The 18,066-nt window shown below is 48.6% G+C and overlaps 1 protein-coding gene across 2 annotated transcripts in view; it reads right to left on the bottom strand.

Annotated features, from left to right (window-relative positions):
- The window catches only part of PLXNA4 (plexin A4), a 450,677-nt gene that overhangs the window by 225,720 nt on the left and 206,891 nt on the right, over positions 1 to 18,066 (bottom strand). For both annotated transcript variants that reach the window (XM_027665966.1, XM_027665967.1), the window contains exon 4: positions 2,840 to 2,971. In XM_027665966.1, the coding sequence (XP_027521767.1) occupies positions 2,840 to 2,971 (132 nt within the window). The remainder of the gene's footprint in view (positions 1 to 2,839; positions 2,972 to 18,066) is intronic.

Raw genomic sequence — 18,066 nt, 5'->3', positions numbered from 1 at the left:
AGTCCTGGAGCCTGTCTATCTTTAAAAAGGTCAGGTCAAGCCATCACCCTCCTGTCCTTCATCTCCACAGGCCTCACAATAGCACTGTGGGCAGTGAAAACCTCTGATAAGTCAGATCTTCATCCAGTTATGAAAAGATCTGTATGACATGGCTTGTAGGGTGGATGGGATATTTGCTCCCCAAGGCCAAGCTGTTCCTAATCCTGCCTCCAGCACAACCCCTGCACCCACTCTCAGCCACCAAGGCTCTACAAATGCTAATTCATTCAAGCACTTGAAGTGTGTTGTATCATGAGCACACAGGCAGTGACTGCACTGCTGTGGTGGCAGCTCTGTCACTCACATCACTTGCTACGCCTCAGATAAAATCAGACTTGGGCAAAGGCTTCTGTAGCATTGAGTGTTTCACAAAATGGGATCAGGTTTTAAATAACAACAGTCCCTGCCCTTTTCACTAACCTCTCTCACAGAGACACCCATGAGCTTCGAGGAAGGGTGGGAGGAGATGATTGAATAAATCACACAGGGACTCAGGGCTCCTGAGTTCTCTACAGGGCTCCATCAACAACCTGGGGCCCCACAAAAACGTGGCTAAGCTTGTGCTTTAGAATAAGCAATCACAAAATGAACCCACTCCTGTTTAAGGGTCAGGGATGTGTAAGTAGTCACCAAGTCAGCAAGAATATGTTCATGGAACTTTTTGGAGAAAAATCAAATTGCTCCTTTTGTTCCAGATTTCATTTTTTAAGGAAATGAGGCATTGAACATTGCTGTCCCACTGGCCTTTCCTACAGAGATTTGAGACAGTTCCTGGGCCCAACCAGCCCAAGGGAGCCAAACATCTTGTCTCTATAAATCTGAAGGGCTATACAAAGCCAGAGGTGGTATCTGAGGTGACCTGGCGCCAAATGGACCTGCACAAAAAGGACACTGAGCAAATCTGAAATCAGTGGAATGGTTATTGCCATATCAACATGCTCAAGGGCTGTGACCCCCAAAGAATTCCATTCTATGCAGAAGAAGAAGACAAAGGGCCCACACAGTAAAAGGACATGAAAAAGGAACGGTGTCATGACCGAAGCCTCACAGGACCTCAAGCATCACCTGCCTCCAGCTTCCCACCCCATCCCAGCAGGTGACTGGGACTGTTTTCACTTCAGCACTGGAGGTGACATCAATTCTTGCCCAGAATGAAGCAGATTGGAAAGCAACCCCAGCCCTGTCATCATGTCCTGTTCTCCTGAGTTATGACATCCATCTCACAGCCTCTTTAATGAGGAGGAATGTAGAGTTGCTCCCCCTCTCACCAAATTTTAGGTATAAATATCCACAGTAGAGAGAAACGTTCAGAGGTATCACAGAGGCACAAAACACTTCAAATAAAATGGTTCAAGCAGAAGAAACAACACTCACAGGTTGGAAAATATAACTCCCTACTACGTATGTGGAGAAGCACTACCAGCCTGTCACATCTGAGCCCTTGGATCACAGCAACCCTCTTGAACACCTCCCTCCAAAATATCTCATATATCTCTGCCTCACAGGCCAGGAGAAAACACCTCATATCTTAGGTAAAGGTTAATAATTCCATTGTTAGCCACGGTCTGGAAAACAGCCACCTGAGGAGGATATGAGGAAGGTCTATAAAATCGTGGCAGGTGAGGAGGAAATGATTATTCACCATGGCCTTTTTAAGGCAGGAATTTGTGGGTGGTAAAACTGCCATGGATGTGGATGAGAAGAGGGGATTTTGTGCCTTGTCTCCACCTTTGAGGCCACTGACTGTTGACCACTGGTGCTGTCAGAGGGTGGGAGCACCCAGCACATCATGGGGTGGACCTTGGTGTTAGGGAACCGGGTAATACTGGGAGGAAATCACACTGCTCTGAAGGTGGCAGGTGTCCTCCAGGCCATCCATAAAGACAATAAGGAGAATTTCAGGTGGCTGTTTTATGTTTGGTGCCGCTTACACAGTCCAAGGCCGGGGTTCAATGAATCTTGAAACATCTGTATGGGTCTCAGTTGGACTGGTGACCTCCACTGAAGTGGCACTGTAGGGCACCTGCCATCACCCAAACACAATTCTTCTTTGCTCCCTTTATTTCTGCAGAGCTAGAGCCCCTCATGAGCATTTTTGAATAAACTGGTTACAATAACTCAAGTGACCCTGCTCGTCCACAAATCTAATTATACACAGTGGATTTTTTCATGCAAAAGTAGTTCCTCCTCCTCCTACCCCAACAGCAAACTTCTCAAGGCCAAGCATTCTGCTGAAATCATCCAGACTTCCATGCTGAACACCCAGATTGATCCTCTCCTGGGATCTGGCTGTTAGCATTTGCAAAATAACACAAATAACACAACAGGGACATCACACGAAACTTGGCCTGCACCCTGGCAGGCTGCGCCCTACACTCCTGATCACTGCGTCTCAAAGAGGCCCCAGCCTCTCCAAAAACTCCACTTGGAGCCAAATGATTCAGCATTACACTTTTCCATATCTGTGACAGATGCAGCCACAGTTAGAGTGGGGGTGGAGAGCAGTGTGGTACCAGCAGATGCAGCAGCAGCTCCTTGTCATGCAGCCAGCAGGAGGTGGACTGCACAAAGCAACGCTGGGAGTGGCTTCTGCCCTCTTAGTTCTCTGCCCCTGGCCCCTAAATATTGCATCAGTGTATAAATGCAATGGTTTCTGAGCATTAAAAGCCATGAGATCAAAGACAGAGCACATCTTGGTAAGAACTGTGGTCGCTGTCAGAACTTCGCGTGCGGTCCTGACGTCCGTAGAATGATGGAGCCAAAAGCTTTCAAAGCACCAAGGACTGGTGCAGTTTCTTACCTGCTTCTCAGACATGATGTAGAGGTGCTCGTGGTCCATTGAGAAGGCCATGTCCCTCAGGATGGGGCCAGTGTCCACCACCTGCACAATCTCGTACTCCAGGGTGTTCTTGGTGGTGCCGTCCACACGGATCTGAAAAACAAAAGCAGGGAGAAAACATGAGTATTTTTCCTCCTTCCCCTGAAAATGGAGAATAATCATAGAATCACAGAATGGTTTGGGTTGGAAGGGACCTTAAAGATCATCCAATTCCAATCCCCCTGCCATGGGCAGGGAAAATTTCCACTAGACCAGGTTGTTTCAAGCCCCATCCAACCTGGTCTTGAACACTTGCAGGGATGGGGCAGCCAAAGCTCCTTTGGGCATCCTGTGCCAGGGCCTCCCCACCCTCAGAGTAATATGTATATATTTATAATATATGTACATAATAATCATTGGAGAAATGCATTGTGGTCCAGGTTTTTTGGACAACAACTACTGTCATCACAAAGTGGACTTTTCCCTTCCTCCTCACTGAAAGGATAAAGCAGATTTAACCACCTCTGCTGGCCCCATCAGCACAAGAGCACTGGAGAACAATCCAGGGCCTGCTTGCTATTATCTGGCACTGTCACTGTGCTGCTGTCATTGCCTGGACAAATCTACCACTCCGAAAATGATGGCATAAGGGAAGGATTTGTGGTGGTGATGAGCAAAAAGATAAAAAACACATAAGAGCCTGAAGGACTGACTCACTCAAATGCTACTCAGATAATATTATTGCTCTTCTTGCTAATGTTCCACGAGGCAATACATTATTGCAGAGTGTTCGATGCAACACAGACTATTTCTCTTGTTGATTGCACATATCAGATATTGAAATCGGTCCTGCACGAATATGGCACCTTATGATTCCAGACACATCTCATAACGGGGTGTCACTTAGGAACATCAATAACTGGGATTATGAGGAGGAACAAGACATACAGTTCCCAGTCTATCCCTGACTGTGATCCAGTGACACAGAAGAATACGCAAAAAACGGCAGAGGTTTCTTTCCCTGTCTAAAAATGATTTCTAGAGTTGGGTTCAAAAATCAGCTGGAGAAGGTTTGCAATCCTTTTTAACACGTAACAATTCAGGATAAACTAGCTATTCACAGGAGTCCTTCTGGATCTTGTGAGGCTTTTTACAGCAGCAAACCCCACAATCATGCATTTCAAGATGCATCCACATTCCTTATCTCCCTCGCTATGTTTTCACTGTGTTGCCTTTCACTTTCTGAGAATCTTCTACCCTGTAGCAACACAAACATCACAGTGTCCTTTTCCAGAAGAAACGAAGTTGTAGTAGGTCTGCATCTTGCTCCACATCGTGATCTCCATACCTTCCTGACCAAAGCTCCCCAGTCCCTGGTTTGCACTTTTGCAGTTTGGGAGCTGAGCAAAAAGCACCCTTCCCATCCAAAGGGAATAACAAAATGTGGAGAACTTATGGCACCAAGACCAGATCCCACTGTTCCCTGGCACAGTCCTTGAGCTTGTTCCTTCTGTATCAACCTTTCAGCCAAGAAACTGAGCCTGAATCGTCTTCTGTGTTAGAAAGTCAAAGAGAAAGGAAGAGAGGGAATGGCAAAGGGTCTGGAAAGGCTGTATGAGCAAAGAGCAGCAAGGATTTACAGGTTCTTATCTTTGTCCTTCCTCAATCTACTCACCTGCTGTGGGACAACACAGGAATATGATTCCCTGGGAAAGACAAGGAAAATGAAGCAGAAAGGAGTTAGAGGGGCTCCCTGTGCCAGCAAAGGTTGTGGAGGGTGCTCAGGGATGCTCAGATCCTACATTCTATCCATGAACCTCCACAGACGTGGGTGCACGTACAGGCACTGGCTGTTGGGCTGGTCAAATGACACCAGAGGGTCTGCAGTTCATTTGTCATCTTGATGGATCTGGTGATGACAGTGACACATGTCTCAACATCCACACACAAAGAGGAGGTCAGGACCTGAAGCCCAACTCCGAGCATCCCTTCCTCCCGCTGGCTCTGACTGCCTGGGAGGAAAGGGCTCGTTTCCATGGTCCCTCATGGGTGAATTCAGCTCCTTCAAATCTTTCTTCTTGGAAGTGGACACCGATGTGAATCACCTACGAGGTCAAGGGCAAAGATGCCAACAGGCTCAGGATGAGTCATTCCCCTTAGGACACTCAGGACAAGGGAAGGAGAGGGAGAGGGCTGCAGGTTGAGAACACAGGAGTCTCCCTGCCAGGGCTCTGCCCCGGGCAGCTCAAATACCCCCACAGCAGGAGCCTTTCCCATTTCCCTCTGAGGCTCTCCAGCTCCAAGTTCTCTCTGTCAGGGAGCAGTCAGTGAGCTTTGTGTGCTGTCTCCTCTCTGCCTCTCCCCCAGTCCCTCGTGGCTGCTCATCTCTGTCAGAGCATCCTCACCCTCTGCTGATCCCTGTGCTAAACAAACCTCACATCTTCGCTGCTTTGACCTTGATTTTTCAGCATCATCGGGGTCAGATCTGCAGGCCACCAGATATGTAAGCAGGCAATTATCACCCCAGGGCTCAGTCACCATCCTCAGCCTCTGTTGGGCCCCATTAGAGGGGAAAGAGCTGGGAGATGGAAGAGGCAAGGCAGGAGAAACAGCCGGCTGGAGTTAACAAACCATGGAGACAGGAGGCACAGCCCCCAGGGATCTCCCCCCTGCATTTGGTGCAGGTAAAAGATTGCAGAGGCTTCACACCAGGACCACAGAGCTCCTCGGAAGTGATTTAACAGCGATTGCCAGCCTAATTGCCTGAAAAGTCATTATTTTGCCGACGGGGAGGGAGGGAGGGAGGGAGGAACAGGGGTTCATTCCACCATCCATGTGCAAACACACACACGTGAGCTCATGCACACACATGTGAGTGCAGAACCTCTCTCTCCAGTTAAAACTAGTAGCTAAAAGAAAAAGAAAATTGAGAAAAAGGCCAGAAGATCTGGCAGACATCAACCCACACTGCACAGACCGTGCAAGCCCTGAGCCAGCAATGAGGTGATTATGGGAGACTGCAGCCAGGAGTCTGGCCTTTAACTCAAGCCTTTACCTGCCTTAAACTCCGTCTTTTTTATGTTGGACCCCAGGCACAGAGCCCAAAGGATCTCCAAGTTTCTGGCACATTCTTCACAGTCCTGAGCACCAGACAACACAACAACAGTTTCTCCTTAAGAGAGATTTATTCCTGCCTCCAAGGCTCCCACTAGAACCAGGGTAGCAAAAAAAAATCAAAAGAAGATCCTGTGATGGGGAAATGAGAAGATTCTCATCAGGTGATCATCACTAAAGTCAAGAACACAGACACAGTTTCGGCTTGGGAAGCTCCCCAAGTTCCCAATTGCAGGGAATTTGAAGCACACACCAGCCATTTGCTCTGTTCCTGCTCTTCTCTGCTGGCATCAGCCACAAGCCCCACATGGAGCTGCGTGCTGGGATGGATAGAGTTTGACTGAAATATAGGTGTTCTTATATTCAAGATGATCTTATTAGGCTGTGGGATGAGAGCCTAACTGTCAGTCCAGTTGGGATTGCTCCTTGAAAGAGCCTGTGAACCATGAACACCTCTGCAAGGCAAGAGGAAGGGGAGCAAGAAGCGATGGAGGGGCTCCAGGACCACAAACAAATCTCAAAATGCTCAGTCTGCCCCAACCTCCACTACCAGCTGCGTGCACGCTGATCCACAAACACCCTCATCACCTCCACCACAGGATCACCCACCTGCTCCCGCTGCCTAAACGTCTGTCTTGGCTCCTTGGACCCCGAGCTGCCCTGCCCTCATTTAACCCAGCACACATGTGGGAGCTCCCAGGGACCAGCATTAATCCTGCTTCCTGGAAGGCTCCGCTTGCCGGGCTCGGCTCTGCAAAGCCAGCTGCTATTAAAACATCAGCATGATGCTTCCCGAAGGTCAGCTACCAGGGGACCCATTCTGGCAGCTGTTTGTTTGTTTGTCTGAACATTATCTAGGCCTGGGCTGTTTATTTACATCCATTGAAGTATCAGACAATAAATATCCTCTCCCAGTAGCAAACAGATGCTTGCACTCGAATGTTCTGGCGAGCGCTGACTTCAAAACGATCCCCTTAATGAGCAAACAACACTATTAATCTTTAAAGACACAGGCTCTGGCCTTCTCTGAGCTCCCATCCTGGCCATGGCTAGACCCACAGGCATCCTGGCAAGCAGCCCATGGGTCTGGGAGATGAAAGAAGGTGGAAGATACCTTCTATCACTCGACTGGTGCTTTTCAGCATTATCTAGGTCTCCCCAGCTGCTGAGGGATCCATGGGAGGGTGATGCTTGAGCACATTTTCCCCATCAAGTTGGTGGCAGATGCCTCAATGACACTTCTAAGAAGGAGATGGGGTTTGGAGGTTGGGATCATATAGTGGTTGAAGAGAGGGACACAATACCTCACTCCAAATCATGGGGATGGACTCAAAACAGTCAGAGAAAGAGCAGTGGGGTTGGAGGACAAAGAAGGAATTGGTGGTAGCAAGAACTTAGTGCCTTTGCTGGAAGATAAACCATGATTAGGGCAAAAAGAAAATATCTTTGAGCTGACCAGCGCCACAGAAACACCTGCCTTCCAGACTGGAACATCAATCCTCTCCTATGGTCTGAGAGGAACATGTACCTCTGTCATCGTGTTATTCCTCCCTGTAATGGGGCACTTCCTGCTAAAAATCCATTCACATTAAATGTACTTCAGGAGCTTTACTTCAGACCTGTCAAAGCCTGATCCTATTGACTGAATCAATGTTTGGAGCACGTTAACATCATCCAGTTTTGGTTTAATCAAGAAAAAGGCACTGGCACAGGTTGCTCAGAGGGATTTTATACACCCCATCCCTGGAAGTGTTCAAGGCCAGGTTGGATAGGGCTTGGAGCAGCCTGGGCTAGTGGAAGGTGTCCCTTCAAAATTATCTTCAGAAACACATCCCTAAACCCAAACTCCTGCTACTACCTCACTTCTATTTTATTGTCTGAGCAGCTTGCACTGCTCTCTGGCAGCAAAAAACCTGGATCATTCCCACTGTGCCAACTGGGCTCAGCTGTTTCCTGCTCCTCTAAAACCACCATCTCCTTCCCAGACCATCATTCCTGGCCCACCAGAGTCAACACAAGACCCCCTTCAATTAACATCTCTGTATAAAGCACTTGAAAACCATGCAGGGCTGGCGAGAGCGTGGCTGGGAGCAGGATCTCGATGCCCAGCTGGGCAGGGCAGCAGGAACAGACGCCGGGTGGATGATGGTCATTACAAATAATTAAATGAATAACTAAGCAGAAGAGGAGCTTGGTGAACCATGGCCAACCCTTCCCTCCCCACCACTCTGCCTTTGTGCAGCGTCAGCAGCCTCTGGGCTGATGAAGTTAAAAGGGAATTCATCATCTCCTGCCCCAGTGCTTCCAGCCGGTGCTCCAGCAGCTCCGGCTCGAGGCGTGCTGGTGGTTTATTTTGGCCATGAAATTGCCCCAGTTCCCAAAGGAGGTGATTAAATGGCTGCCAGGAATATTGCAAGGGTGGTTTTCCAAGGAAAAATCTTTCGGGTCACTGAATCAAGCCCTGCTTCCTCTGCCTGGGTGCAAGGGAGCAGCCACAGCTGTGGCACTGCCTTGGAGAGGAGGAAAAATGTTTTGGGGCAGGGAAAGCCAGACCTGGGAGGACAAGCTTTGCCCTTCCCATGCCCTGAGGCGTCTTTTCTTTATCATCCCTGCCTATCCTTCCTGCAGGGCATCTCCCTGAAATCCCCATCATTGTTCCTCGCTATTGGATTAAAGATCTGCAAACAGCATTTCCAGGAGCTCCAAGCAGCCCTGGAGTCCAGCACATCAATCCAGGGTGCTCTGAGCAGTGCCCAGCCCCAGCTCTATGACTGCACAGGGGCTGCTAATACCTCATTGCTTTTCCAATATCGGTTCCTCCCTAGTTTATGAACTTAATGTTCCCCAGTGGACACTGGGACTGCTGGCTGCTGTTCCTGGCATAGAGAAGGGGCAAAGACACAGCAGGAGGTGTATGATCTAATGTCAGGCTGTTATGATGATCATCTATTCCTGCTTTCCCATTGATCCTGGTTCCATGGTGTAGCTCTATCGATCAAAGACAGGGAAGGGGCCAGTGACACTCCATGTTCCTCCCATTTGCCTCTGCTTTCTAGTAAAATAATCTGTTCTAATTTGCCTAAAGCCCATTAACAGGAGATCAATTCCTAATAAAACATGGCATTTCAATAGCCCTGTCCATCTACCGATCCAGAAGGCCTTTAGAAACGCTAATTGAAAAAGCAAGTGTTGAGGTGTCTTTAACTTGTGCCTAATAGTCAGAGCCAGCAGCTCTCTCTCTCTTTCTGCTCTTGGACAGGTGTTGGAAAGTACTGGTTGCATGGACAATGCCAGCTCGTCCAAGTACAGATCTCAGAGCACCTTCAGCCATGTGGAGAGCAGGAACCTGGAAAAACAGATGTTTAATGTTCTTTACACTTGTGGTTTCAGTGCTGTCCAGACCTCAATGTGTCATGACGTAGAATGCTTTGGGTTGGAAGGGAGCTTAAAGATCATCCAGTTCCACCCCTGCCATGGGCAGGGACACTTTCCACTAACCCAGGTTACTCCAAACCCCATCCAACCTGGCCTTGGACATTTCCAGGAATCCAGGGGCAGCCATACCTTCTCTGGGCAACCTGTGCCAGGGCCTCCCCACCCTCACAGGGAAGAATCTCTTCCTAATATCTAATCTCTCCTCTTTTATATTAAAGGCTTCCTCCTTGTCCTGTTAGCATCTACCCACGTAAAATTTGCTCTCCCAGTCTGTAGGTACAGTTGATCACACACATCTGCTCCACACAAAGCAGGATGGCTTTGCAATCCCTTCAGGTTCCTGATTTATATTTCTTCTTTCCAGATCTAAATGATAGATTCAAGGAATCATACAATCACTGAGGTTGGAAAAGACCTCCAAGATCATCGAGTCCAATCTTTGACTGAACAAATCTTGTTGTTGGCAAGCAAGCAGGACTTATTTGCTACAGCAACAGCCAAGGAGGAGGGTTCTGCCCCCCTTTTCCATCCACACAGTTCCCAGGGCTTTTTGTCCCAGCAGCAAACACAGGAAGTTTCAAGAAAACAGCTTTCCTAGAATAACTGCAGTCTAATCCCTGTCATCTGCAGGCATTGCACACTAATCCTCCCCCCTCACACCCTCGGCTGGGTCCTGGCAGGGACACGGTGGCTGCACTGGGCAGGGGCACAGGGTCTAATCCCTGCAGAGGAGTCACCCACTGACCTCATGTAATCCAGCCAGGCTGAAAAACTGTATCAAACAGAGATGTGCCTGACTGCTGGGGAGGAGATCACCCTTGTACAGCAGAGGAGGGTTCCTCTGGCTTCAGAAGGTCCAGGAGAAACACGGGACAAGATGCCGATGGGCATCTGGTTTCTTTTCGAGGGAGATGTGGGTCACCATTCCCTGACATGGCTACTGGATGCTCAAGTGTCATGGTCAGTCTCACAACAGGTCAAGCACACCGGGATTCACTGGAGTCATACAATGACAGAAGGGTTTGGCTTGGAAGGGACCTTAAAGACCATCTCATTCCAAACCCCCTGCCACAGACAGGGACACCTTACACTAAACCATATTGCTCCGAGCCCCATCCAACCTGGCCTTGAACTATTCCAGGGATGGGGCAGCCACAGCTTCTCTGGGCAACCTGTGCCAAGGCCTCACCACCCTCACAGTCAAGAATTCCTTCCTAATATCAAATCTAGATCTATCCTCTGTCAGCTGAAAGCCATTGAAATCCTGCTTTGGGCCAGAGGGTTCTTCAAGCCAGAAGACAAATTCCTAGCTGACAGAGGTCCCCTTTCTTCCACAACCCACAGCACATGACTACTGTGCCATCTCACAGTGGTTCCCGAAATCCCCAACAACATTTACAGGAAGAGATCTTCCTGGCTGCAATGAAATTATGATTTAAATTGGACAGAAATAAAAGACCGATCTTTCATTTTGGGTTTGGACATCACCTAACACAGAGGGTTTATGACTGCTGCTTCCAGCACCATAAAAATAATAATTACAGCTTGAAGTGTGTCCAGTCAGTCTGTCTCTGAACTGCAGGGCTCATCCCAATGAAACAGTTACAGAGCTGGAAAGAGTGAGAAAGAGGAGATGACCAGGTCCTTCTTCTCCCTCACCAGGGAGAGCGTGTCAGGTACGTGCAGCTTTCACATTCATGAGCAAATTGACAGATGACATCATTTTTGAGAGCATGGTTTACACACGCTCCCCTGGCGCTCCCTGATTGATAAATTAGACACTCATGAGCCATGTGCTAATCAATGCAAATCATTAGTTTGTAACAACACAAGGCAAGCTCGGCAGAGCTCATTTTTCAAGGTAATGGCCTGCCAAGAGATCAGTGTTCAGCAACGAGCCCTGCCAGGCAATCCATTAACAGGCTGCTGGCACTCACCTATGGCACAGGGCTGAGGTCTTGCTGTCCACTCCCCAAAAAGGACTGGGCTGTGCTGCTCAGTGCAGGAGTCAGAGCCCTGAACCTGCAATTCCTCCTCCTTCCTCTCCACGAGGCATCCCAGCCCCTGGCTCTGCTGACAGTGGCCACCCTAGACCTGGATATTTGAAGTGCTTGTGCTCTTGTAGTCCCTGAACACTTATCCCAACTCTGAAACCTAAAACAAAACTCATTTGAGTCTGAAGTATTGCGCTTTGTCCTCTATCTGTGGAAAATGAGGGAGGGTTCTCAAGGCATGGAGTTGTAGGTCTGTCCTAGGAAACTCCATGCTGGCATCTCTGAGAGTTGAGGTCATCAGGCTGTGCTTGGCCAAAGGAAGAGGCCATTTGAACCCTCTAGATGCCAGATTTACTATCCAAATTTTGGCTTCAGGCTATTACAAGAGCTGTCAGCTGAGCAGGTGCTTCGGGAGAATGAAATCACATCAGGGAAAAACCTGCCCCCACCGACCATTCTGCTGGAGCAAAGGGGAAACAGGAGAGTGGGACAACTCTGCTCCTTCCCCACAGGAGCCTGTACAGCCTCTGTGTCCGCTTCCCAAGCTCCACAGGATTTCAATCCCACGGACAGCAGAGCAGCCTCTTCATCCGGGGGTCACTTTATCAGGCACATATCCAACCACAGGTGCTCTTCAGAGCAATTCCAGCTCCTTCATGGAGAATAAAGATTCTCATCTGACATTCCCAGAGGTAAAGTTCAGCGCTCACAAAGAGGGTCCTGCTGCTAAATGCTCATATTTATGATCCCAGTGGATAATCTCAAAGGTCATCCTAGTGCCACTCCAGCACTTTTGTTTCTCTTAAACTGGTGGAATTTCGTTTCCATGACCAACATTTTGGGAACTTGCTACCTTTTAAGTATTTACCCTGTTACTGCCACCACTCCTGGTTCTTCATGAGCAGATAGGAAATGGGTGCTTTGAGTCACAGTGGTTCTGACTGAGATTGAGGGATCAACAATGGAAAAAAAAAGGATGGAAATTAAATTTTTACATACAAGAACATGAGTGTCAGCTCTTGGGGCGCAGAACCCAAAATGCTCCCCAAAATCTGTTCAGCTCTAAAGTAGGAGTCAAACTGTAGAGAAAAATAATTCAGACAAGCAGCAACACCAGAAAGACTCAGAGCCCTGCATGGTTTTGGTTCAGAAATACTCAGAAGTGCAGAGTGTATGTGAATGGGACTGACCAGAGACAAAGATCTCGACGCAATCGGCCTGGAGTCCAAATCCTTGTGTGGGATGGCTCAGAAACTGAGGCAGGGAGTAATATGGGATGGAATGAAGACAGATGGATCACAACATGGGCTGGATCATGAACACAAGTCCTTTATAAGTGCCTGTTCATAACAGAGGGACCAGATTCCTCGCAGGGATGAGCTCATCCCGCCGCATCGGGAACGCAGTGACCCCGAGGGTTGGGAGTCCTGGGCAGGGGGGTGCAGAGCAGCACCACAAAGGGCCCTTTGACTGTGGCCAGACGGGGTGAGCTTTGAGACACCCACGGGTCCCCACGACACTTTGGCACTTGAGAGGGAGCCAGATGCCCTTTGGCAGTGAAATGTGTGTGGAGACCCTGGCACCGGCGTGGACACATGGGCAGCAGAGCACACGTCAGCAGGAAAGGGGGTGGGAATATTCCAGCAGGAAAAGCAGGGGGTGTGGAGACACCCAGCAACCCTTGCACACACCAGGCTCACCTGCCTGGATTGAAGATTCACTCACCAGTGGATCACAGGGTCTCCATCACGACCAAGGAGTGATGTAAAGATGAGCACACACATGCACTGGCTGCATAAAATCACAGAATCATGAAATGTTTGGGTTGGAAGGGACCTTTAAAGGTCATTTAGTTCAACCTCCCCACAATGAGCAGGGAGATTTCAACCAGATGATGTTGCTCAGAGCCCTGTGCAACCTGGGCTTGAATGTTTCCAGGGATGGGGCAGCCACTGCCTTTCTGGGCAACCTGTGCCAGTGATTCACCACTCTCATAGTAAAAAAATTCTTTATAGCTAATCTAAATTGACCCTCCTTCAGTATAAAACCATCACAAAAGATGTCCTTATATCTAATCTAAATGGACCCTCTAAAACCATCACCCTTTGTCCCATCGCAACAGGCCCTGCTAAAACATTCACACCCAGCAGAGTGTGGGGTGGGAACACACATGGAGAGCACAGGAATCCCTTGGAAAGGATCTGCTCCCTGCAGCAGATAACACAGGGAATCTGATCCCAACAGGGGCATTTACACACCTCGGCTGGAGCAGTGCCCTGTGCAGCTCCAGGCATCAGTGAGGGCAACGAACTCAATCACAGCCTGTCACATCCAATCTTGGAGACAGACCAACACATCTGCAATTTCCCTTTGCATGCAGCATAACAGAGGCAGAGCAGAGCTCCTGCTTTGCTGAGGATTTGGGCATTTTCGCCACTTTCTCTAAAAAAAAAAAAAAAAGGCAGCGAATCAAAAAAATCGTATCCCAGAGATTGTATCGCTGGTCGAAGTGAGATTGGCTGCTCTTGTACTGATATTTGTGTCAGGTGCCGGTGCTAAATGACTGCAGAGGTGCAGAGAGTGATGGGCTGACTGTGAGTGCACCACTGAAGAGAGAAATCTGGGACCCAGAGCTCCTTCCTCACTCCCCTGCTAAGAACTGTGGGGTCTAGGAGGGTTTGGGTGGAGCAGTGGCTTGGTAACAATTCCTGCCAGCAAAGTGGGGACAGGTTATCTCCAAGGGGAACGTGAAAGAAAAGCTCTCCAAGGGAATCAGCCAGCCCAGACTCTCTCCTCAGTCTCTTTTGTCACTTGACATCCCTGGGGCTAAGGTTGAGATAATGAGGTCCCACATATCTCTGGGCCCCAGCCCCACTGACAGGGGTGTGCTCTGCAAAGGTTATTGTAATTCAGTCGCTGATTCTTTCAGCTCCTGGGCTTCTCAATGCCAAGGTGACCTATTAAGAACTTAATATCAGATAAAAAACCATCCCTTGAAGCTTTTTTTTAACCTTCATAATCTATGTTTATCCACAGAAAATAATAGGAGGAGAGAAAAAGAGAAAGTGAATGCTTATCTTCCAATATTGCCTCAGATAAAAGGGAAGTGCCATCTGGGGACAAAACCTCACGTTTGACCTTTCTCCCCTTTCATGCAAACAGCCAGAAAACTGATCCAGCACTGAAGCAGTGGATGAGGCCTCTTCCATAGATCGATCCTCCTCTGAAAGGTGGTCCCAGCAAGTCCCACCTCTTCCATCAGCCAACTTCCATCAAGACCAAATCCCTCAGCAGCCCTCTCTGCTCAGCTGGGTCTCACTGAGGCCTTTGGATTCCTCTCATCTCCCATCAGTCAGGCTCTGCTTAATGACCCAAAGATGTCTCTCATTGGTTTTTTTCTTCCAAGAACACCAGACAATTTGCTGGTTCTCTCCAATACAGACTCATAGAATGGTTTGGGTTGGAAGTGACCTTACAGATCATCTCATTCCAACCCTGCTGTCGTGGGCAGGGACACCTTCCCTGGAGGGATTGAAAAGATGTGGCACTCAGGGATATGGTTCAGTGGTGGTCTTGGTAGTCCCGGACTTGAGGATTTGGAGGTCTTTTCCAACCTTAACAACTCTATTATTCTATGATTTTAATTATTGCCTCCAATAGCATAAGAATGGCACACATCTCCAGACCCTTAATCACAGGGGCCCTTTGTACATCAATCAGAATTATCCAAATGTGTATTCAAACCCTTTGATTGAATTATCCAAAAGTAATTCAAATGAATTTAAAAATAACAGCGTGGCAGGCACATTTTTAATGCCAGTAAATCACCAGCCAGGGCCATCAGTGTGAAGTCCCCATTCACAGAGAGACAAAAGGAGGGAATGCAGAGGGTGAGGATGGCAGGGAGTGATTTCCTCACAGCCAAGCACACCCCAGCACCTGCAGAGCATCAGCCCAGGTCTGTAGGAGAGAAGCTGATCACCCCATGGAGGAAACAGCCCTCCATGTACACTTAAAAGGATTAGAAGGTCTGCTGGGAATGCCCTAAGGACTTGTATGGCACAGAGGGCAAGGCATGTTCAAGGGAGAATTAAGAGAGCCAGAGGGATTTAGGAAGTGAGTGCTGACATATTATTCCATTTAGGCAGAGGTAGGGGACGTCTGGGAGAGGAGAAAGGCTGCCTGAGCCATGTAGTTTGGCTGCCAAGCTGGGAATCATATCCTGGATCAAGCTGTTGGGGAGTTTAAGTTGCTTCATCAAAGGGGTTAGAATTGGGTTCATGAGCTTAACACAACCTTACAGCACTGATCCAGCCAAAACCTCTGGTCCATAGGAACTGCAGGTGAAATATGAAATGCAGGGAAAATCAGAAGGTAGAGAGTCTGGAAAAGCTGAGCACGAAAGGGAGGGACCCTGAGAGACCATGTTTAGGGATGCTTGAGCTGAACCAAATGATGGGCAAGGACCACAGCCCAGCAGGGCAGTCAGAGCAGAGCTGAGGGTCACTGTCCTCCCAACAGGACCAGCTTTCAGACCTGCAGCTCCCTTTGGGCCTCACATCTTCCCCAAAACTCTTTATTTACATTTGTAAGTACCAGAGCAATGTCCTGCCTGAGACAAGACATCTGTTGCTTTTCTAGTTCAGGAGATTGAGATGTCTGAGCGTTAAAAGTAGCATCCCATGAGTTCCAGGACTCCTCCATCCTCTAGAGATCTGTGGTTTGCTATTTACCTGCACAGCTCATTATCTTTGTATAAGTAATTTATACCTGACCACGTATCTGTGGAGACCAATAAAAAAGTCCTGCCTGAAAACTTCTGGGGACAAAGTGCAAGTGGTTCCTCTAAGAGTAGATACCATGCCTCAGGCACTGCTGCTCAGCTGTGTGCTTGGACAGCAGATTTTAGGGAAAGGCCATGACTACTTCCTTAAGATGCTCATGGCACTGCTCTGTTTGAGGTCCCGGGGGTGTCCAAAAAGGATCTTTTCCCATTATCCCGAGCATGTCAATCAAGGCAGAGAGCCTGCAGCAAGCTCAGCTGCACCTTTGGGGATAGAAAGGTGATGGAAGAACAGGCTGGGCATGATGTCCTGTCTCCATAGCCATCACCTGTTCCCCGTGGGTCAGGGAGGGACAGCAAGAGCGTGTTGCTCGCAGGAGCAGAGGGATCACTTTCCTCTGGGACCTCGGGGTAACCCAGGCAATGAAACTCTACCCAAAGCCATTTTGACATCAGGTCGTGGCTCCAGACAAAGCAAGGTCAGGAGTTCAGCATCAATACAGCAAGTGCCAGTCAGGACACAAAAGCTCAGGGATCAGATGTACCTGCCAAGGGCTGCTTGGGAGGGAGGGCATTGAGGCTCATAATTACTCCTCCTTTCATCTGTGCTGCCCTTCCCCTCGGTTCACACGGGCTCTCCTGGATTTGTCCTTGCACAGGGTGACCCTGAGCAGGGTCTCAGCCAAGGCACCCCCTCCTCAGCCACACCAAAAAGGGGGTGGCACAGTAACTGAATGATGAGGATGTCAAAGATTAACCTCCCCGTCCACTGAAGGCTTCGGCAGAATCACCCCTAAGAGCAAGCTGTAATTTCTGTGGTCTGCTCCAGCTTTGTGTTGGAGTAAATCACAGAATCACAGAATGGTTTGGGTTGGCAGGATCTTAAAGACCATCCAGTTCCAACCCACTGCCATGGGCAGGGACACTTTCCACTAGCCCAGGTTGCTCCAACCTGGCCTTGGACACTTCCAGGGATGGGGCAGTCACAGCTTCCCTGAGCAACCTGTGCCAGGGCCTCCCCACCCTCACAGTCCAGAATTTCTTCCTACCATTTAATTTAAATCCACTCTCTTTCAGCTTAAAGCCATTCTCCTTTGTTCTGTCCCTCCAGGCCCTTGTCCCAAGTCCCTCTCCAGCTCTCTTGGAACCCCTTTAGGGATTGGAAGGGGCTCTAAGTCTTCCTTAAGAATTCACTCCTCCAGGCTGGGCACTCCCAGCTCTCCCAGCTTGTCAACAAGGTTATCACAGATTTACACACCAATAGCAGCAGGGACTCCAGAGGAACTAATGTGGACTTGTGACCACAGCTGAAAAAAGAGGACCTCAAATCTCCAAAGTAGGAGTAACTCCTTCTCCTCGAAGTCCTGACAGATTGAGTTAGTGCTGATGTTTCGTATTCCCAAGATTTGGGGTATTATTTAATGAAATCCCAAGTCAAGGACCTATAATGTGCAAAACCCTGTGTATTTTGAGGTACACAATGATCTTCACCCAAACAACAGCTCGAAACACCTGCAATGTTGAGGATTTGCTGGAAAACAGACCTTTACTGGAATTGCCATTTGCTCCCTCTTTCCCAAAGTCTGTTCTCATTTTTAGGTAAAGCTTTCATGTTTCCAGGACTTTGTTGTGGTGAAATTAGATCAGTTCCATGCAACTGAAACAAAGCACAGCAACCCCAGGTTTGGAGACTGTCACACTCCCTTGAGGATGCTTCACAGCGCCCTCAGGAAAACAGACTGACAAGTGCCTGGAGCTCCCTTGTTTTATTCCCTCTCTGCCTCATAGGACAAAAAGGGAGGGAAAAAAGGCTTTTTAATAGTTATTTAACCAACCCTTAACAGATTTCATCAAAGATTTTCTTGGTCCACAGGAGATGGAGA

The sequence above is a fragment of the Corapipo altera genome, unplaced genomic scaffold (assembly GCF_003945725.1).
Source record: "Corapipo altera isolate COAL_440 unplaced genomic scaffold, ASM394572v1 178, whole genome shotgun sequence".
Classification (NCBI taxonomy): Eukaryota; Metazoa; Chordata; class Aves; order Passeriformes; family Pipridae; genus Corapipo; species Corapipo altera.
The sequence above is the reverse complement of the archived record's forward strand: the minus strand, read 5'-3'. Positions and strand labels throughout refer to the sequence as shown.